General features: G+C 47.8%; 2 protein-coding genes across 4 annotated transcripts; both read left to right on the top strand.

The window, feature by feature from the left end:
• The first annotated feature begins 56 nt into the window (after positions 1-56).
• ptcd1 (pentatricopeptide repeat domain 1) lies at positions 57-4,548 on the top strand. Its single transcript, XM_052084027.1, has 8 exons — positions 57-620; positions 799-939; positions 1,574-1,792; positions 1,886-1,987; positions 2,086-2,682; positions 2,999-3,115; positions 3,606-3,788; positions 4,260-4,548. The coding sequence occupies exons 1-8, from the start codon at positions 195-197 to the stop codon at positions 4,485-4,487; spliced, it is 2,013 nt and encodes a 670-aa protein (XP_051939987.1). The 5' UTR covers positions 57-194; the 3' UTR covers positions 4,488-4,548.
• Positions 4,549-4,688: 140 nt separating this feature from the next.
• Positions 4,689-13,100, top strand: zgc:112980 (uncharacterized protein LOC503706 homolog). Of its 3 annotated transcripts, XM_052084010.1 has the most exons (25): positions 4,689-4,797; positions 6,011-6,128; positions 6,197-6,305; positions 6,390-6,480; positions 6,591-6,741; positions 6,819-6,909; positions 6,985-7,110; positions 7,275-7,337; positions 7,445-7,567; positions 8,437-8,592; positions 8,823-8,876; positions 8,979-9,208; positions 9,291-9,370; positions 9,563-9,652; positions 9,739-9,816; positions 10,580-10,684; positions 10,768-10,873; positions 10,955-11,024; positions 11,291-11,514; positions 11,577-11,656; positions 11,938-12,024; positions 12,254-12,340; positions 12,418-12,522; positions 12,618-12,720; positions 12,812-13,100. In XM_052084010.1, exons 2-25 carry the CDS (start codon positions 6,020-6,022, stop codon positions 12,868-12,870), a joined length of 2,577 nt encoding a protein of 858 aa, XP_051939970.1. In that variant the 5' UTR covers positions 4,689-4,797; positions 6,011-6,019; the 3' UTR covers positions 12,871-13,100. The 3 variants fall into 3 exon arrangements, with proteins under 3 accessions (XP_051939970.1, XP_051939969.1, XP_051939971.1); XM_052084009.1 differs by lacking the exon at positions 4,689-4,797 and having other exon boundaries at positions 5,797-6,128; XM_052084011.1 differs by lacking the exon at positions 4,689-4,797 and having other exon boundaries at positions 5,797-6,128; positions 9,030-9,208.

Raw genomic sequence — 13,100 nt, forward strand, 5'->3', positions numbered from 1 at the left:
TTCAATTGTGCCAGAAGAGTTGATCATATTTGGTCTCGTTTTTATTTGCTCGACTCTCGATTACTCCTGTCTTATCAAACATGGCGGCGCGCATGACACAGCCGGGCAGTTTCGTCAAACAACACGATAAATGGTCTATAGATGATTAATAGCTTCTTTGGGCCCTGGAATCTGTTCGTTTTATTTTTTTAACCATGCTCCCTTCCTTGGCAACTTTGTGCTGCCGAAATGGGGCAACCATGTCACTCATGGGTGCTAAATTGTCCCGTCTATCCGCGCTCACCAAGCGAGCTGCTTGCCGCTATGGAGCGCCACCATCGCCCGCGATGAGGCTCTTCCTCACTCCCGGCGGTGTGCACGTCAGACGGATCTCCGTGTCAGATTCCGCGTGGCGGCAGGACGCGGAGTTCCCCTCGCCGTCTGATGAAGACTTCGGCACCCTTTCCGCCGAAATTTCCGGCCGGAGGTCGTTTCGTAAAGTTAGCCCGGAGATGTTGGACCTGAACTACCAACAAGACGACGACGACCAGAAGCTGGAGGAAACTTCACGCAGGCCCGGCAGGAGAAATACCACCTATTGGTACTTCTTACAATGCAAGAAGCTGATTAAAGCTGGCAAGGTGAGTGTTATTTGTAACCTAGTCCCAAGAAAATTGATAATGCCACGTAGAAATTAAAGTTCGAGTCTTCAAGAGACTCTAGCACCCAGGCAAGGTCCAAGTCTGGAGACAAAGTACTTTACCACACAATGCCCGAATAACAACAAAATGCTGATCGATGGAAATGCGGACATTTAAGCTTGAGGAGGCCTTGGAGATGTTTGAGCAAGACATGCTGCGCGGAGAGCGGCTGCAGCCCGAGGAGTACAACTACAGCGTGCTCATCGGAGGCTGCGGGCGAGCCGGACACCTCAACAAGGCTTTCAAGCTCTACAATGACGTGAGGACGTCTCGCATGGCACACACGTGTAGTAAAAAAAAAATATATGAACTTTTTTTCTTCATGTTCGTATATATTCGTAAAATTATTTATATTAAGATGTCTTTAAGTATTCATTTATGTCACAGGTGTCAAACTCGAGGTCCGGGGGCCGGATCTGGCCCGCCACATCATTTGATGTGGCCTGCGAAAGCAAATCAAACTTTAAAAAATGTAAAATTCTCATATTTAATACATTGGTCACATATTATAAGAATTTTCTTGTGAACAAACCCCTCGTTACAGTAACGTACTCAAGAGTTGAATAAACTGTTATGATTGACGTTTTTTATATGCTGCCAGCCATAACGGCCCTCCAAGGGAAAGGCTAACTAAAATGTGGCCGGCCCACGACAATAAGGACTTTGATAGCCCTGATTTATGTCTTTTGGTTAAATTAATTAAATTGGTGATTTAAGATGATCCCAAAGTGTTCATTCAGCCAACTGTTTAAATAAACGTAAACGCCAATTTCTTTTCATATGAAAGATCAATTCTTTTTATTCTTAGCACGCGTTCCTTTTTGATTTTATATATACGATGTAAAAGTCTGTTAAAAACTGCATTTTTTGTTTTGAACACGCGTGCCTTGCAGCTGAAGAAGCGAGGTCTCGAGGCGTCGGACGCCACCTACACGGCTCTGTTCAACGCCTGCGCAGAGTCGCCGCACAGACGCGCGGCTCTGGAGAAGGCGCTCAAGCTGGAGCAGGAAGTGAGACGCAAGAAGCTCGCCCTCGGCGCCGCCACCTACCACGCCGTCCTCAAGTGGCACGCGCTCGGCGGCAACCTGCACGCCTGCATGCACACGCTCAGGGTGAAGAAAAAAAAAACACAGTCTGTCATATCTGTAGAGTTTTTTTTTTTTTTGATCGTATTTGTGCTTAATGGTGTGTTTGTCCTTTTCCAGGAAATGCTGGATGTCGGTCACGCCGTTACTCAGGAGACGTTTCACTACTTGCTGATGGCATGTGTGAACGACAAAGAGCTCGGATTCAGGCTGGCTTTGCAGGTCTGTTGCTGACCAAAACAGCAGCAGCTGTTTCTCCGATGGATTAAATGCAGCTTTTGTCTTGTTGTTGTTCTTGTTGGTCGTTTTTGCGTTTACAGGTGTGGCGGCAGATGCTCAAGTCCGGCCTGGCTCCCGACTCCAAGAACTACAACCTGCTCTTGAGGACCGCGAGGGATTGTGGGATGGGTGACCCCGGACTGGCCTCCGGCATCCTGCTCCAGTCAAACCAGTCCCACATCAAGTCAGGCAAACGAGTGGACGTTGATCTTCTGGAGCGTCAACTGCTCGGCCGAACCGACATCCCAAGTGGGGGTGGCGAGACGCAAGACTCCTCGGCGCCGCTCACGCCGGCAGAATCTGCACTCCTGCCCGTCGACTCCACCCCGAACCTGCTGGACCTGCTGGAGGGAAAGGGCGGCGGCGGCGGCCTGATCTCCTTCGGAGCCGTGGAAGGGGCGTCCGACAGACTAGCCGTGCTGGGCGGAGGCCGAGGTGTCCTGGAGAAGATGGCGGCGGGCGGCTTGGAGCCCGACCTGCGGACTCTGACGCTGCTGGCGGACACCATGGCTCCCGGTCTTCGGTCTTTGGAGACGCTATTGGAGGCGGCCAAACGGCACGGCGTCAAGTTGGACGCCGCCTTTTTCAACTCGGCCATTCGCAGGGCTGCCAGAAGTGGGGACCTGGATGCAGCCAAGGTATTGTGTCATCGGGTTGGATGCCTTGTGCGTGTGTACATGAAGACGGTCCAAATGCCAACCAGTCTCAGGTTCTCAAAAACCGTCATCCATTATTATCTATATGAGCGGAAAAACAACCATCCTCATCTCAAAGCGTCAAGTTTAATTTATGACGAGTAAATGGCATGATGCCATGCCTTTTCACTTGTTGTTCGGTAGAGTTCATCAGGCAAATGAAGTATAAATTGATGACCCCTTCCTACACAGCAGAAGACTTGAAGTGAAACTGCAAATCCAAGCTCATTTCGAATTTTGTCTGTCTGTGTGTCTGCAGGCCGTGTTGAGTGCAATGCGACAGCGCCACGTGACCGTGGATGTGCAGACGTTTGGGAGCCTGGCGCTGGGATGTCAGAGACAAAAGGAAGGACTCCAACTACTCACCGACATGGAAGTACAGTAATGTCGTTGTAAAGCACAACTAACAAACTGACCGAAGATGACATTGAAAATACGTTTTCTTTAAAGAAATAACATTTGTGTGTTTTTTTAAAAAATCATGCTCTCAATAAAAACTCTTGGAATTAAAAAAGTAAAAATAATAATAAAATGAATCAAAAGTGAAAAAAAAATTAAATAAAACAAACCTGCTTAAAACTAGCTGAATTTAAAAAAAAAATCTATTACAACTTGATCAACATGCTGAGTCAACACGAATTGAATACCGAGAAATTAATCTTATGTTTAAAAAAAAAAAAGTCATAAAATAAATTTCTAAAGTCCACCAAATAAGGGACAAAAATATTTACATTTTCACTAAAAAAGTCATAAAATCATTTTCTAATTTCCACCAAATAAGGAACAAAAATATTTACATTTTCAGCACTGCATGTAATCATTGACATGTCGGCTGAACGGTGGCTCTGTTTTTTTTTTTTTGTCAGGAGGCGGGGTTACAACCCAACGCGCACGTGTACTCTGCCCTGATTGGCCGAGCGAGTCGCCGTCTGGATTACGCTTACCTCAAAACGCTGTTGAAAAGCATGCGTGACAAGGGGGTGTGGCCTAACCAAGTCATCATCAAACAGCTGGAGTTTGCTGCCCAGTACCCCCCCAACTTTGACAAGGTAACCGTGGCGACCACTGACACTGACTGACTTTCCTTTAACAAGGAGGCGTGATGATTGATCTTCACACCATTAAAAAGACATTTTTCAGATATGTTGACAGCGCTTCACTTTTTCTACATCCTAAATTACATTCTTATCCAAAAGGCAATGCATTCATTTCCCCCCCCCCCTCAAAATTCTACAGACAACACTGCATAAAAAACATGGGACATTTTTTTCCCACAATGCATCCATCCGTAAAGTATTCACATAGCTTTCTATTGTTATACAACATTGCATTTATTTTGTCCCTCAAAATGATACGCTCAATTATCACAATGTGGACACAGTATTTTTTGATATTTTTGCAACTGTATTAACTAATTCTTTAAAAAAAAAAAGCACCATGTTACAAGAACAAAGTATAATCACGTTTGCCATCATATCTCCCCTTTTAATGCACTCTTTTATTCCATCCTTTCCTTCCAGTACAAGTCCCGCAACAACTACCTGCTCCAAATTGACGGCTTCCGCGGTTACTACGAGCAGTGGTTGCAAAGCATGCCGGCTCAGGCCGAGCAGGACGGGCAGGACGGGCGGTCGGCATTGAGCGCCGCCTTTGTCAAAACTCAAGCCGAGATGATTGAGGGCCGGAAGAAGCAAAGAGCGGCGGCGAGGATCACACTGAGCAGCAGGAAACAAACGACGAGACCTTAATTGTGGCTTTTGTATCGTGATTGTCAATGCGCTTTCAAAATAAAAACATGTGTTTATTGTATAGTATTGGTGGAGTGAAGTACAGTACCGCAATACGTGCTTAAAAACAAGACCTGACTGTTGAAAAGAACGTGAGACCAAGAAGAAGCGATTGCCAATGTTGTGCGGAGCGCAGAAATAGCGACAGGTGGCGGTAATGTAACGCAATAAATGCCAAGCGGCGTTAAATCGTAAAAGAAGAAGAAGCAGCCGGAAGTGCATTTACCAGCCGCGCGAAATAATCCCTTGTTTCGAAAGTTTGGCCAGATAGGTAAGAAGAAAAAAATCTTAATTTTCTTCACAATTGCTCAACTTCCAAGCACTTCCGTTGCTCTGTCATGTTAGGCAAAATGTTGTGTTCCGCCTGTGTGTCGTGACAGCCTTACGTGGCTGTTCAAAACTATTGGAACTTTTTTAAAACGTTGTTTTTAACGTTTAACGTTAACAACGTTTTGTTGTTGTTTTTAAAAATCGTTTGGCTTCGATCACCAAAAGGGGTCATGTGATTTGTTTGTTGGAATCTGATTTTTGTCGTCGTCCTCGAGAAAAATCAGCGATCCACGACCCCCCCCCCTTCTTTTTTTTTTTCAATTTTAAGCCACGGCCGAGCTCGCCTCGAGCAGTCTTTCCCCACTTAATTTCAATTGCTCTACCCCAGCGAAGTCTTTTTCAACCAGCTACACCCTAACCAGCGCAAATAAATTAAATTCAATAGATGATAAAATTTTAAGTCTCATGTGGCCCCGTTTGAGAACTATTATCCTCGAGAGATCCTGACAGACTGGCATGAAAAATAAAGTTGGTCCCATCTTGAGGTAATGGGCGACAATGACAATACTGAATTGTAACTTCTGTCCAGAAGTCCAATATGTATTTATTATTATACAGTAATCCCTCGTTTATCGCGGTTAATAGGGACCGAAACCACCCGCGATAAATGAAAATCCGCAAAGTAGCGACCCCAACCCCTTATAGGTACATGTACATGTGTATGAGTATAACAAATATTTATAAGGCCACATTTAATGGTATACATGCATGCAGAAGTAAATTTTATAGTAATGAACATTTCTTAATGCTGTATACAGTACTCATAGATTTAAACATGTATAAGTTAGGTTCAGTTAGTGTATGAATAACAAAATGCAGTAGACGTATACATGTAGTACTGTATATGTTGCTTGATGTGACTCAGTTTTTTTGCGGACGTAAATTAAAAAATATACTATATATTTTTTTGATATTTTTATTATTTTATTTTTATTATATTTTTATGAATGTTTGGAAAAAAATCAGCAATGCACCAAAGCCGTGATAAGCGAACCGCAAAATAGTGATGGATCACCGCATTTGGTCACCACGAGTGAATAAAACGAATGGTTGACAAATATCGGATGTGAAATCATCTATCACTTTCCCCTGTCCGAAGAAGATGTTCCCCCGCCTCCCCCCTGTCATTTTAAAAGTGTTGTCGTTTTTCACAGACTTTGGTGATGTGCTCCGCCGGGGACGCCGGTAGCGTCATCCTCATCAGCGACGATGAAGACGCCTGCTACGACTCGTCACTGATCATCATGGATATGCAAGACGCGCCGCGGACGGGTCAGCCATTTTGTCGTCTGTACTCTTTGCGCGCCCAAAATAAGCATGGCGTGTTGTGTCTTTTTTAGACTGTCCGCCGTCTCCCAGTAAGGTGGACGAAGACTTGGTGATCACCTTCTCCCGTCCGGCCGAGTTGTTGCCCCATGCGCGCTTTGATTGCCCCCGGCATCCTTTTACGTGAGGCCTGATGTTTCGACAGCGCTGACGAAAAACCGACGTGAGGTGTAAAGTTCCAAATGGCTTCTTCCTCTGCCCCCTCAGAGCGACCGACGAGTGCGCACAGCCCGTGTCCGAGAACCGGCTTCTGTGTGCCCAGTGCTTTTGTTACATCTGCGACAAACTGGCAGCCGAGGTCAGTGACTGGCGGCGTTGGAATGGTTCCCGTTCCAAGTTTTTAAATGTTCCAACTCATTGGGAACGCGTGACGTTAACGGCGCAGACTCTTGTGTGTCGTTGCAAAAGTGCGACAAGTGGCACGCGAGAGGCGCCTGTCACTGCAACGGCCACAAAAAGAGCAACCTGTGGAACCGGCTGAGGAACGACACGCTGCTGGGCCACTTGGCCGCCTTCAAGGTCACGTTGTCCGAGGTCGACGGACACCTGCGACAAGCGGGTACTTGCCGACTCGTCCCCCCCCCCCCTTTTTTTTTTTTTACCCGACGCAAATAACCAGTGCTAGGCGTCGCGCAGAGTCCACGCTGCAGCGCTTCACAGTGGAGCTCCGAGCTCAGATGGCGTCCTTGATGGCCGACAAGCGTCCGGGCGACGGCGTCTCTTACGAGTGAGTCCCGCGCACCTTTCACCCGGCGCGCTCCTTCCGAATTGGACGGCACTTTTGTTTCCCCCCCACCCGCAGCTGCACCCCCGCCTACGAGTACGTGGTGTCGTTCTTGAACAAAGCCGACCAACAAGATGGCCGAGCGGCAGCCGTCATGAGACTGGGGGCCGTGCGGGAGTTCCTCGAACTCTTCTACGCCGAAGGGTAGGTGGGTGGCCCGGTGGGCCGTGAGCAAAGCTCGCCGGACGCTCCATTAGGTACAGCTGCACGTTCTTCGCCTGGATGACGCGGCGTGGCCTTAATAAAGTCTCACTCGCTTTTTGTGTGTCGTCCGTGTTGTGATTTTGTTTTTCCCGCCTGGTGTGCAGGGTGTGCTGCCCGGTATTGCCCTCCTCCCCCAACGGAACGAGCAAATGGATGATCATGCGCAGGTGCGGTGGGCTCCTGTCACCCTTTGAAGTTGGACGTCGGTGAATGTGTGTGTGTGTGTGTGTGTGTGTGTTTTAGGCGCTCATGCGTGCGTTTTTGTCTGTGCCAGGTTGTTGTCCGCGCTGCAGAGGCAGATGGTCATGGATGACTTCACGCCAGAGTTCAGACAAAAACTGCAAGAGTTTTACAGGAACTTAACTTTCCCTCCTGAGCTCCAACACATCAGGGACAGGTGAGTGTGTGTGTGTGTGTGTGTGTGCACTAAAGTTCGAGCGTTTTATAGCCGCCTTTTCGCTGGTATCTCCAGAGTTAATTTTCTGCCGCGAATCCTGCGGGACTCGCTGATCAGAAAAGTCCCATGATGCATTATCGAGAGTCCCAAATTTTGAATTGTGAAATGGGCGACTTCTTCAATTGCATCTGATCATCACACAAACAACAACAATATACGTTGACGATAGCTTTATTTCTTATAAGCAAATGCTGCAAAAATGTAAATCATTCAGCCATACAAGATTATTAATCGGACTTTAGCGGCTTCCTCCGTGATATCTCCGCAATAGACTTTCGCAACACTTGTTTTAACGTTGCACGACTTGGCATTCGTCCGCCGATCTCGTCACGCGAGATCAAAACAACGATTGCTGCGATCGTCAAACTGCGATCGTTGTTGGGCGAAAAAAAGATTTACCGTCGTTTTTTTTTTTGGTTTTGTTTTTTTTTTTTTGCTTTTTTTTTTTTTTGACTGAGAAATTTCCTTGCGTCCCAAAAACGGCCATTATTTGGAACTGTGCGTCTGGCGGGAAAATGACACATCTAAGACGCGGGACGCAGAAGTAATGAGATGGACGTGTCTGAAGTCTGCCTTTAGCATGTATTTTTGCAATCTTCTGTTTTTCGTGGGTTTTTTTTTTAAGTGTCCATTTTTCTCCGTTTGTGTGTTTCGTATATATATATATTTATATATATTTTTTTTTTTAGCTTTGTTTTTGTTAGTTTTTCTACGTTTGTAAATTGTTTCTTTGAGATCCCGTTTTTGCCTTCTCGTGTATATTTGTTCTTGCGTGCGGTGTCGAGTTGGTTTTTGTGTGATGATCGCAGCTTGGATGTGCGCCCCTGGGAGGACATCCTGCTGGTGTCGGTGCTGAAAGGCCAGAACGTGGTGGGCGTGCGCACCAACCGAGGCAAGAAGGACACGCTGTTTGAGGACATTGATGTGGTCACGCTCAGGGTGCAGCGGCTGCTGGACGGCAGCAGGTACGCGCTTGTATTTTTATTTTCAACCGTATTGTTTTTATAGCATAAAATGGAACACTTTATTTACTTTCTTCCTCTTAAACTTACTTTTGTCACAATATCATGAATGTCTTGTTACAAATAGTGATTTTTTTTTTTTAATCGAATAAGAATTCATCGTAACATTCTGCCCCCCCCCCCCCCTGCCTGCCCCCCACCTAATGGTTGCCTTGGGACTTAATATCTTGCAGGTTCCGAGAGTTAAGCCGTTACCTACGAGTGGTACGGACGAACCAGATGAGTCGGTGAGTGCGCCGTGACGCCGTATGTGCCGGGCACCTCTTGGTGGCGCTGTAACGTCCCCTTCTGTCTTTACTGTTTTGTTTTTTTTGGTGGGGGGGGTCTAGCTTGCTGCGGCTGAAGGACCTCATTCCTCTGTTCACGTGCATGGACGGCAGCTTCGATTCGGCGCTGGCCGGCTTCCTTCAGTCCAGCAGCAAGGCCAGTTCGCGCGCCACCCTCGGCGACATCCTGACGCTGCTGCGCGTCCTGGACACGGCCACGGCTCCCAAGGTGTCCTCCCTGTGTCCCGCGGGGGAGCTCCGCTTCGCCGGCGACGAGTGGTGCGCCATCCCAGGTCGGGAAATCCTCCGTCGGCACGGTCTCGGTTTTTGGATATGGGCTCTCCCTGCAAGTGGAGCGCTTCTCTCCGCTTTCAGGTGCCACGCCGCTGGCGCGTTTGCAGCTGGTCCGTTTTGCTTTCAAGGTGCACAAGTGCTGCCCGGCCGTCCACGCCAACGTAAGTGTGAGCTTCGGCGATAATTCAGTATTTCAATTAGCCTGATGTTCGGCGGACCGTCAGACCAACGAGAAATCGTTTGTTTGCGGTATCCGCCGACTATTAAAAATCCCCTCGGCGTTAACTATCCCTCAAAGTGAATCTTAATCCTTCATGTTGTCTTGACAAACATGACGTTTGGACCCCATCTAGTCCCAGTTTTGGATCCACTTGCTCAAGATCGTCCATGTGACCCGCCAGGCTCCCGCCGGTCTCCCGGAACCCGATCCGGCCTTCCTACAAGTATTTCAAATTCCACACTCGGTTCTTTTTGTTTTCATTTCAATCTGCTTCATCAGCTTTTCTTTCTTTTTTTTTTCTTCAACCAGGAAGCCGTACTCATCGTCCGTTTCATTCTGCGGGACGAGTCTTGTGGCAACCTGCGGATCCCGCCGCACTTTGTGTCGGTGCGGACACGCGTCTCATGAACACAAACACACACACACACACACACAGACCAAAGTGCAAATACTGTCATTTATTTACCTTAAAATCCGGTGCGCCTTGTGTGTGGTCATTACGGTAATATGTCGATGCCAAGATGGCTCCTTGCTGGAGACACGCTTTCAACGTTGGTTCAGTGAATTTATTTATTAAATAGGTTTTTGTTGCAGCTTCGAAAAAGGGAGAGCTGTGATCTTGTTGTGTGTGTTTTTGTTAAACACACACTTTAAGAATGTTTTTCACCGTCTCAACAAATACAGTGACGTCTTTGTCCGTCTCCGTGGCTTCTCTTCCGTTCGACTTGAGAGGTGTTCATGACCGCCTTGGAAAAACATAAATGAACATTCCTTCATTGAAAATAATGCATCAAAACAGAAAATCAAGCGAGGAAATCACAAAATAAACCCCCCCACCCCCAACAGAATTTATTTTTTGATTTCCTCGTTTGTGAATACACAAAAAAGGAATAAATAACAAACACTTCTGAGACGGTCCAGTCTCCCTACATTTTACGTTTTTTCTGAGGTGGTCTTGAACGCCTCTCGAGTCGAATGGAAGGAGCGTAGCTCCCTCTAGTGGATGCATTGTAGATTGCGCCTTTCAGTGCGGAAAATACGTCTTAGTTATTTCGTTTGTTTCCGTTAACTATTGTTAAGTTTGACAGGCATAAAGACATTTTATACGCTCACTTTTGATCCTTAATTTTGTGTGTGCGCGTGTTTGCAGACGTTCCCAGATCAAGCCATGTTGCTGCTCGTCAGCGGCGCCTTGAGTCACGTCATCTTCCATCCTTCTCTGAGTCCCATCGTCCCGCTTCTCTGCACATTTCAGGTAGCGTCAAATGGCCCCCAAAATAATGATTTTTTTTATTCTTATGATTTGAATTGAACGTGCGACTCGTGTTTGGACGGTAGAAGAACGTGTGGGCTCTGCACTGGTTTTGGAAGGACTTGGTACCCGTCACCCAGTTCCGCGTGTCCATTTTGCAGAAGATCTATCAGGAGCTGGACAACCGAGAAGGTGGCTCAACATCCACCTTGAGCTCATTGCTCGATTTAAAACTGGCCTCTGACTGTCGCTTTTCTCTTTTTTCCCTTTCAGTGAAAGACGCTTCAAGAAATCATCAGTCCAAGAGAGAAGTTCTCTGGCCTGATGCCCTGAAATGTGACCAGTGAGTGCTTTCAACTCTTCGGGCATCCGTTTTAGGCCGATCTCGGTCATCTTGGTGCAGTAGGCGGTCGACACCTATTTGGAGCGTTCAATCGGACCGCCGTGCAAGTTTTTGGAATGTGGGAGGAAACCGGAGTACCCGGAGAAAAGCCACGCAGTCACCACTAGCGACCCGCCTACCCATTGGCTGCTCTTCCGCTCGATGGCAGACGTTGATCCGAATCGTCTGTTGCGTTGCCGTTTCTTAAATTTTCTTTTATTTTGGAGGCTTTTTCAGCTGAAGGACTTCCTGCCCTTCCTGCTGTGCCTGGAGGGTGAAACGTGCGAGGCGCTGAGGATGTTCTTCCCCGAGGAAGGCCCCGCCGCTCGGCCCACGCCGCTCACCTTCCCGCTGTACCTGCGCCTGCTCGGCTCCGCCGCCGCGCCCAAGCTGAGCGTCGCCCGCAAGGGGGAGCTTTGCGGTCTTGCCGACACCTGGGCCTACATTAAAGGTGTGTGTGTGCGGGGGGGGGGCGAAGACTTCCGTCTTCAACATTGCCATGCGTTTGTCCAGGTGCGGTCCCCTTGCCGCGTTCAGAATTGGTCCACTTTGCACTCAAGCTCCTCCAAATGTACCCGGCCTGCTGCGGCAGCGTAAGTTCCCCGTTCGTTTTCCTCGACAGCGCTGCCTCCAAGTAAGAGTTTCATCTGCTCCATCACCACACTCTCATCTCCCATCCATTTTTTTATTTTTGGATTGATTGATTTGAACACGAAACGCCAAACCGACCACCCAAAAAAAAAAAAAAACGTCCCAAACGACAGCTCTTATCTTGAGAAAAATCACTTTGGTTCGCTTGTATCTCAAGGCAACGCTTGTATCTCAAGGCAATGCGGTTTGTTTGACTGTGCGTGTGTGTGTGTGTGTTGTTCAGGGCCAGTGTTGGATGAGTTTGCTCAATATGGTCAATCGAACGGATTCACTCAAGAGCATCCCAGAACCAAGTACAGACTTCAAGCAAGTATGTTTTTTGGGTATCTTTGTTTCACACTCTCTATTGTGTGTCTGTGTGTGTGTGTGTGGGGGGGGGTTGTTGAATTTTTTTTGTGTAAATGTTGCCTTCTGTATTTTTATTTTTGCACATATCTGATTTAGCTTTTGTGTGTGCGCGAGTGCGTTGTGTTTCCGAGCGCTGGAGTGATGTGCCGCCGCCGTTTGGTCTGGTCTCCCCCCCCCCCCCCCCCCCCCAGGAAGCCGTCAGATTTGCGGATAGCGTCTGGCTCTCCTTCAGCCAGGGCCTCATCGCCGACTTGAAGATTCCGCCGCAGTTTTTGCCGGTACCAGCGTCACCGCAGCAACCGCGTGACCCAAGTGCGCCGACTAACGCCCGGATGCCCCCCCCCCCTCCCCCTAGCACTACACAGATCAGGCCATCTTGCTGCTAGTCACCAAAGCTTTCAGGGAGAACATCCTCCATCCTGCCCTCACGCCCGTCGTCCCCGTTCTCTGCACTTTTGAGGTACCCCAATACAACCGAGTCCAACATAGAAGTTCTCCGACGTACTTTTGTAATCGAACACGACGCGCCGTCTTCATTTTGTTCCCGAATGTCAGAAGAGTCTGTGGGCTCTGCGCTGGTTCTGGGAATACTTGTCCCACGACGGCCGCAACGACGCCATCATGGAGAAGATCCATCGAGAGCTGCGTCAAACCACAGGTGGGTGGGTGGGTGCCGTTGTCACTTTGGCGCGCGTGCACTTGTGGCGTGTTGTTGAGGCGCCGCCTTTAGCGTGCGTGTCTGTTATCAGGAACCCCCCGGTTGATCTGTCAGCTTCTGGATCCTTCCGGCAATGCCTGGCACCAGTAAGTCACGCATCACAGAATATATCCGGACCCGCCCTCATCTGAACTGTCAATCAAAAACATCCGCATGAGGACTCTATAAAATATTTTGTTTGTAATCAGGGTGAATACTTGACATGAATGTGATGACATCTTTGCACTCTATGTGCCTTTTTATTTTTATTTTATTTTGCTGATGTTTTTCCACTCGTTTCACTTCAAATTGAAGATGTTGTATTAAAAGTACATTCAAAT

The sequence above is a fragment of the Hippocampus zosterae genome, chromosome 13 (assembly GCF_025434085.1).
Source record: "Hippocampus zosterae strain Florida chromosome 13, ASM2543408v3, whole genome shotgun sequence".
NCBI classification, from domain to species: Eukaryota; Metazoa; Chordata; class Actinopteri; order Syngnathiformes; family Syngnathidae; genus Hippocampus; species Hippocampus zosterae.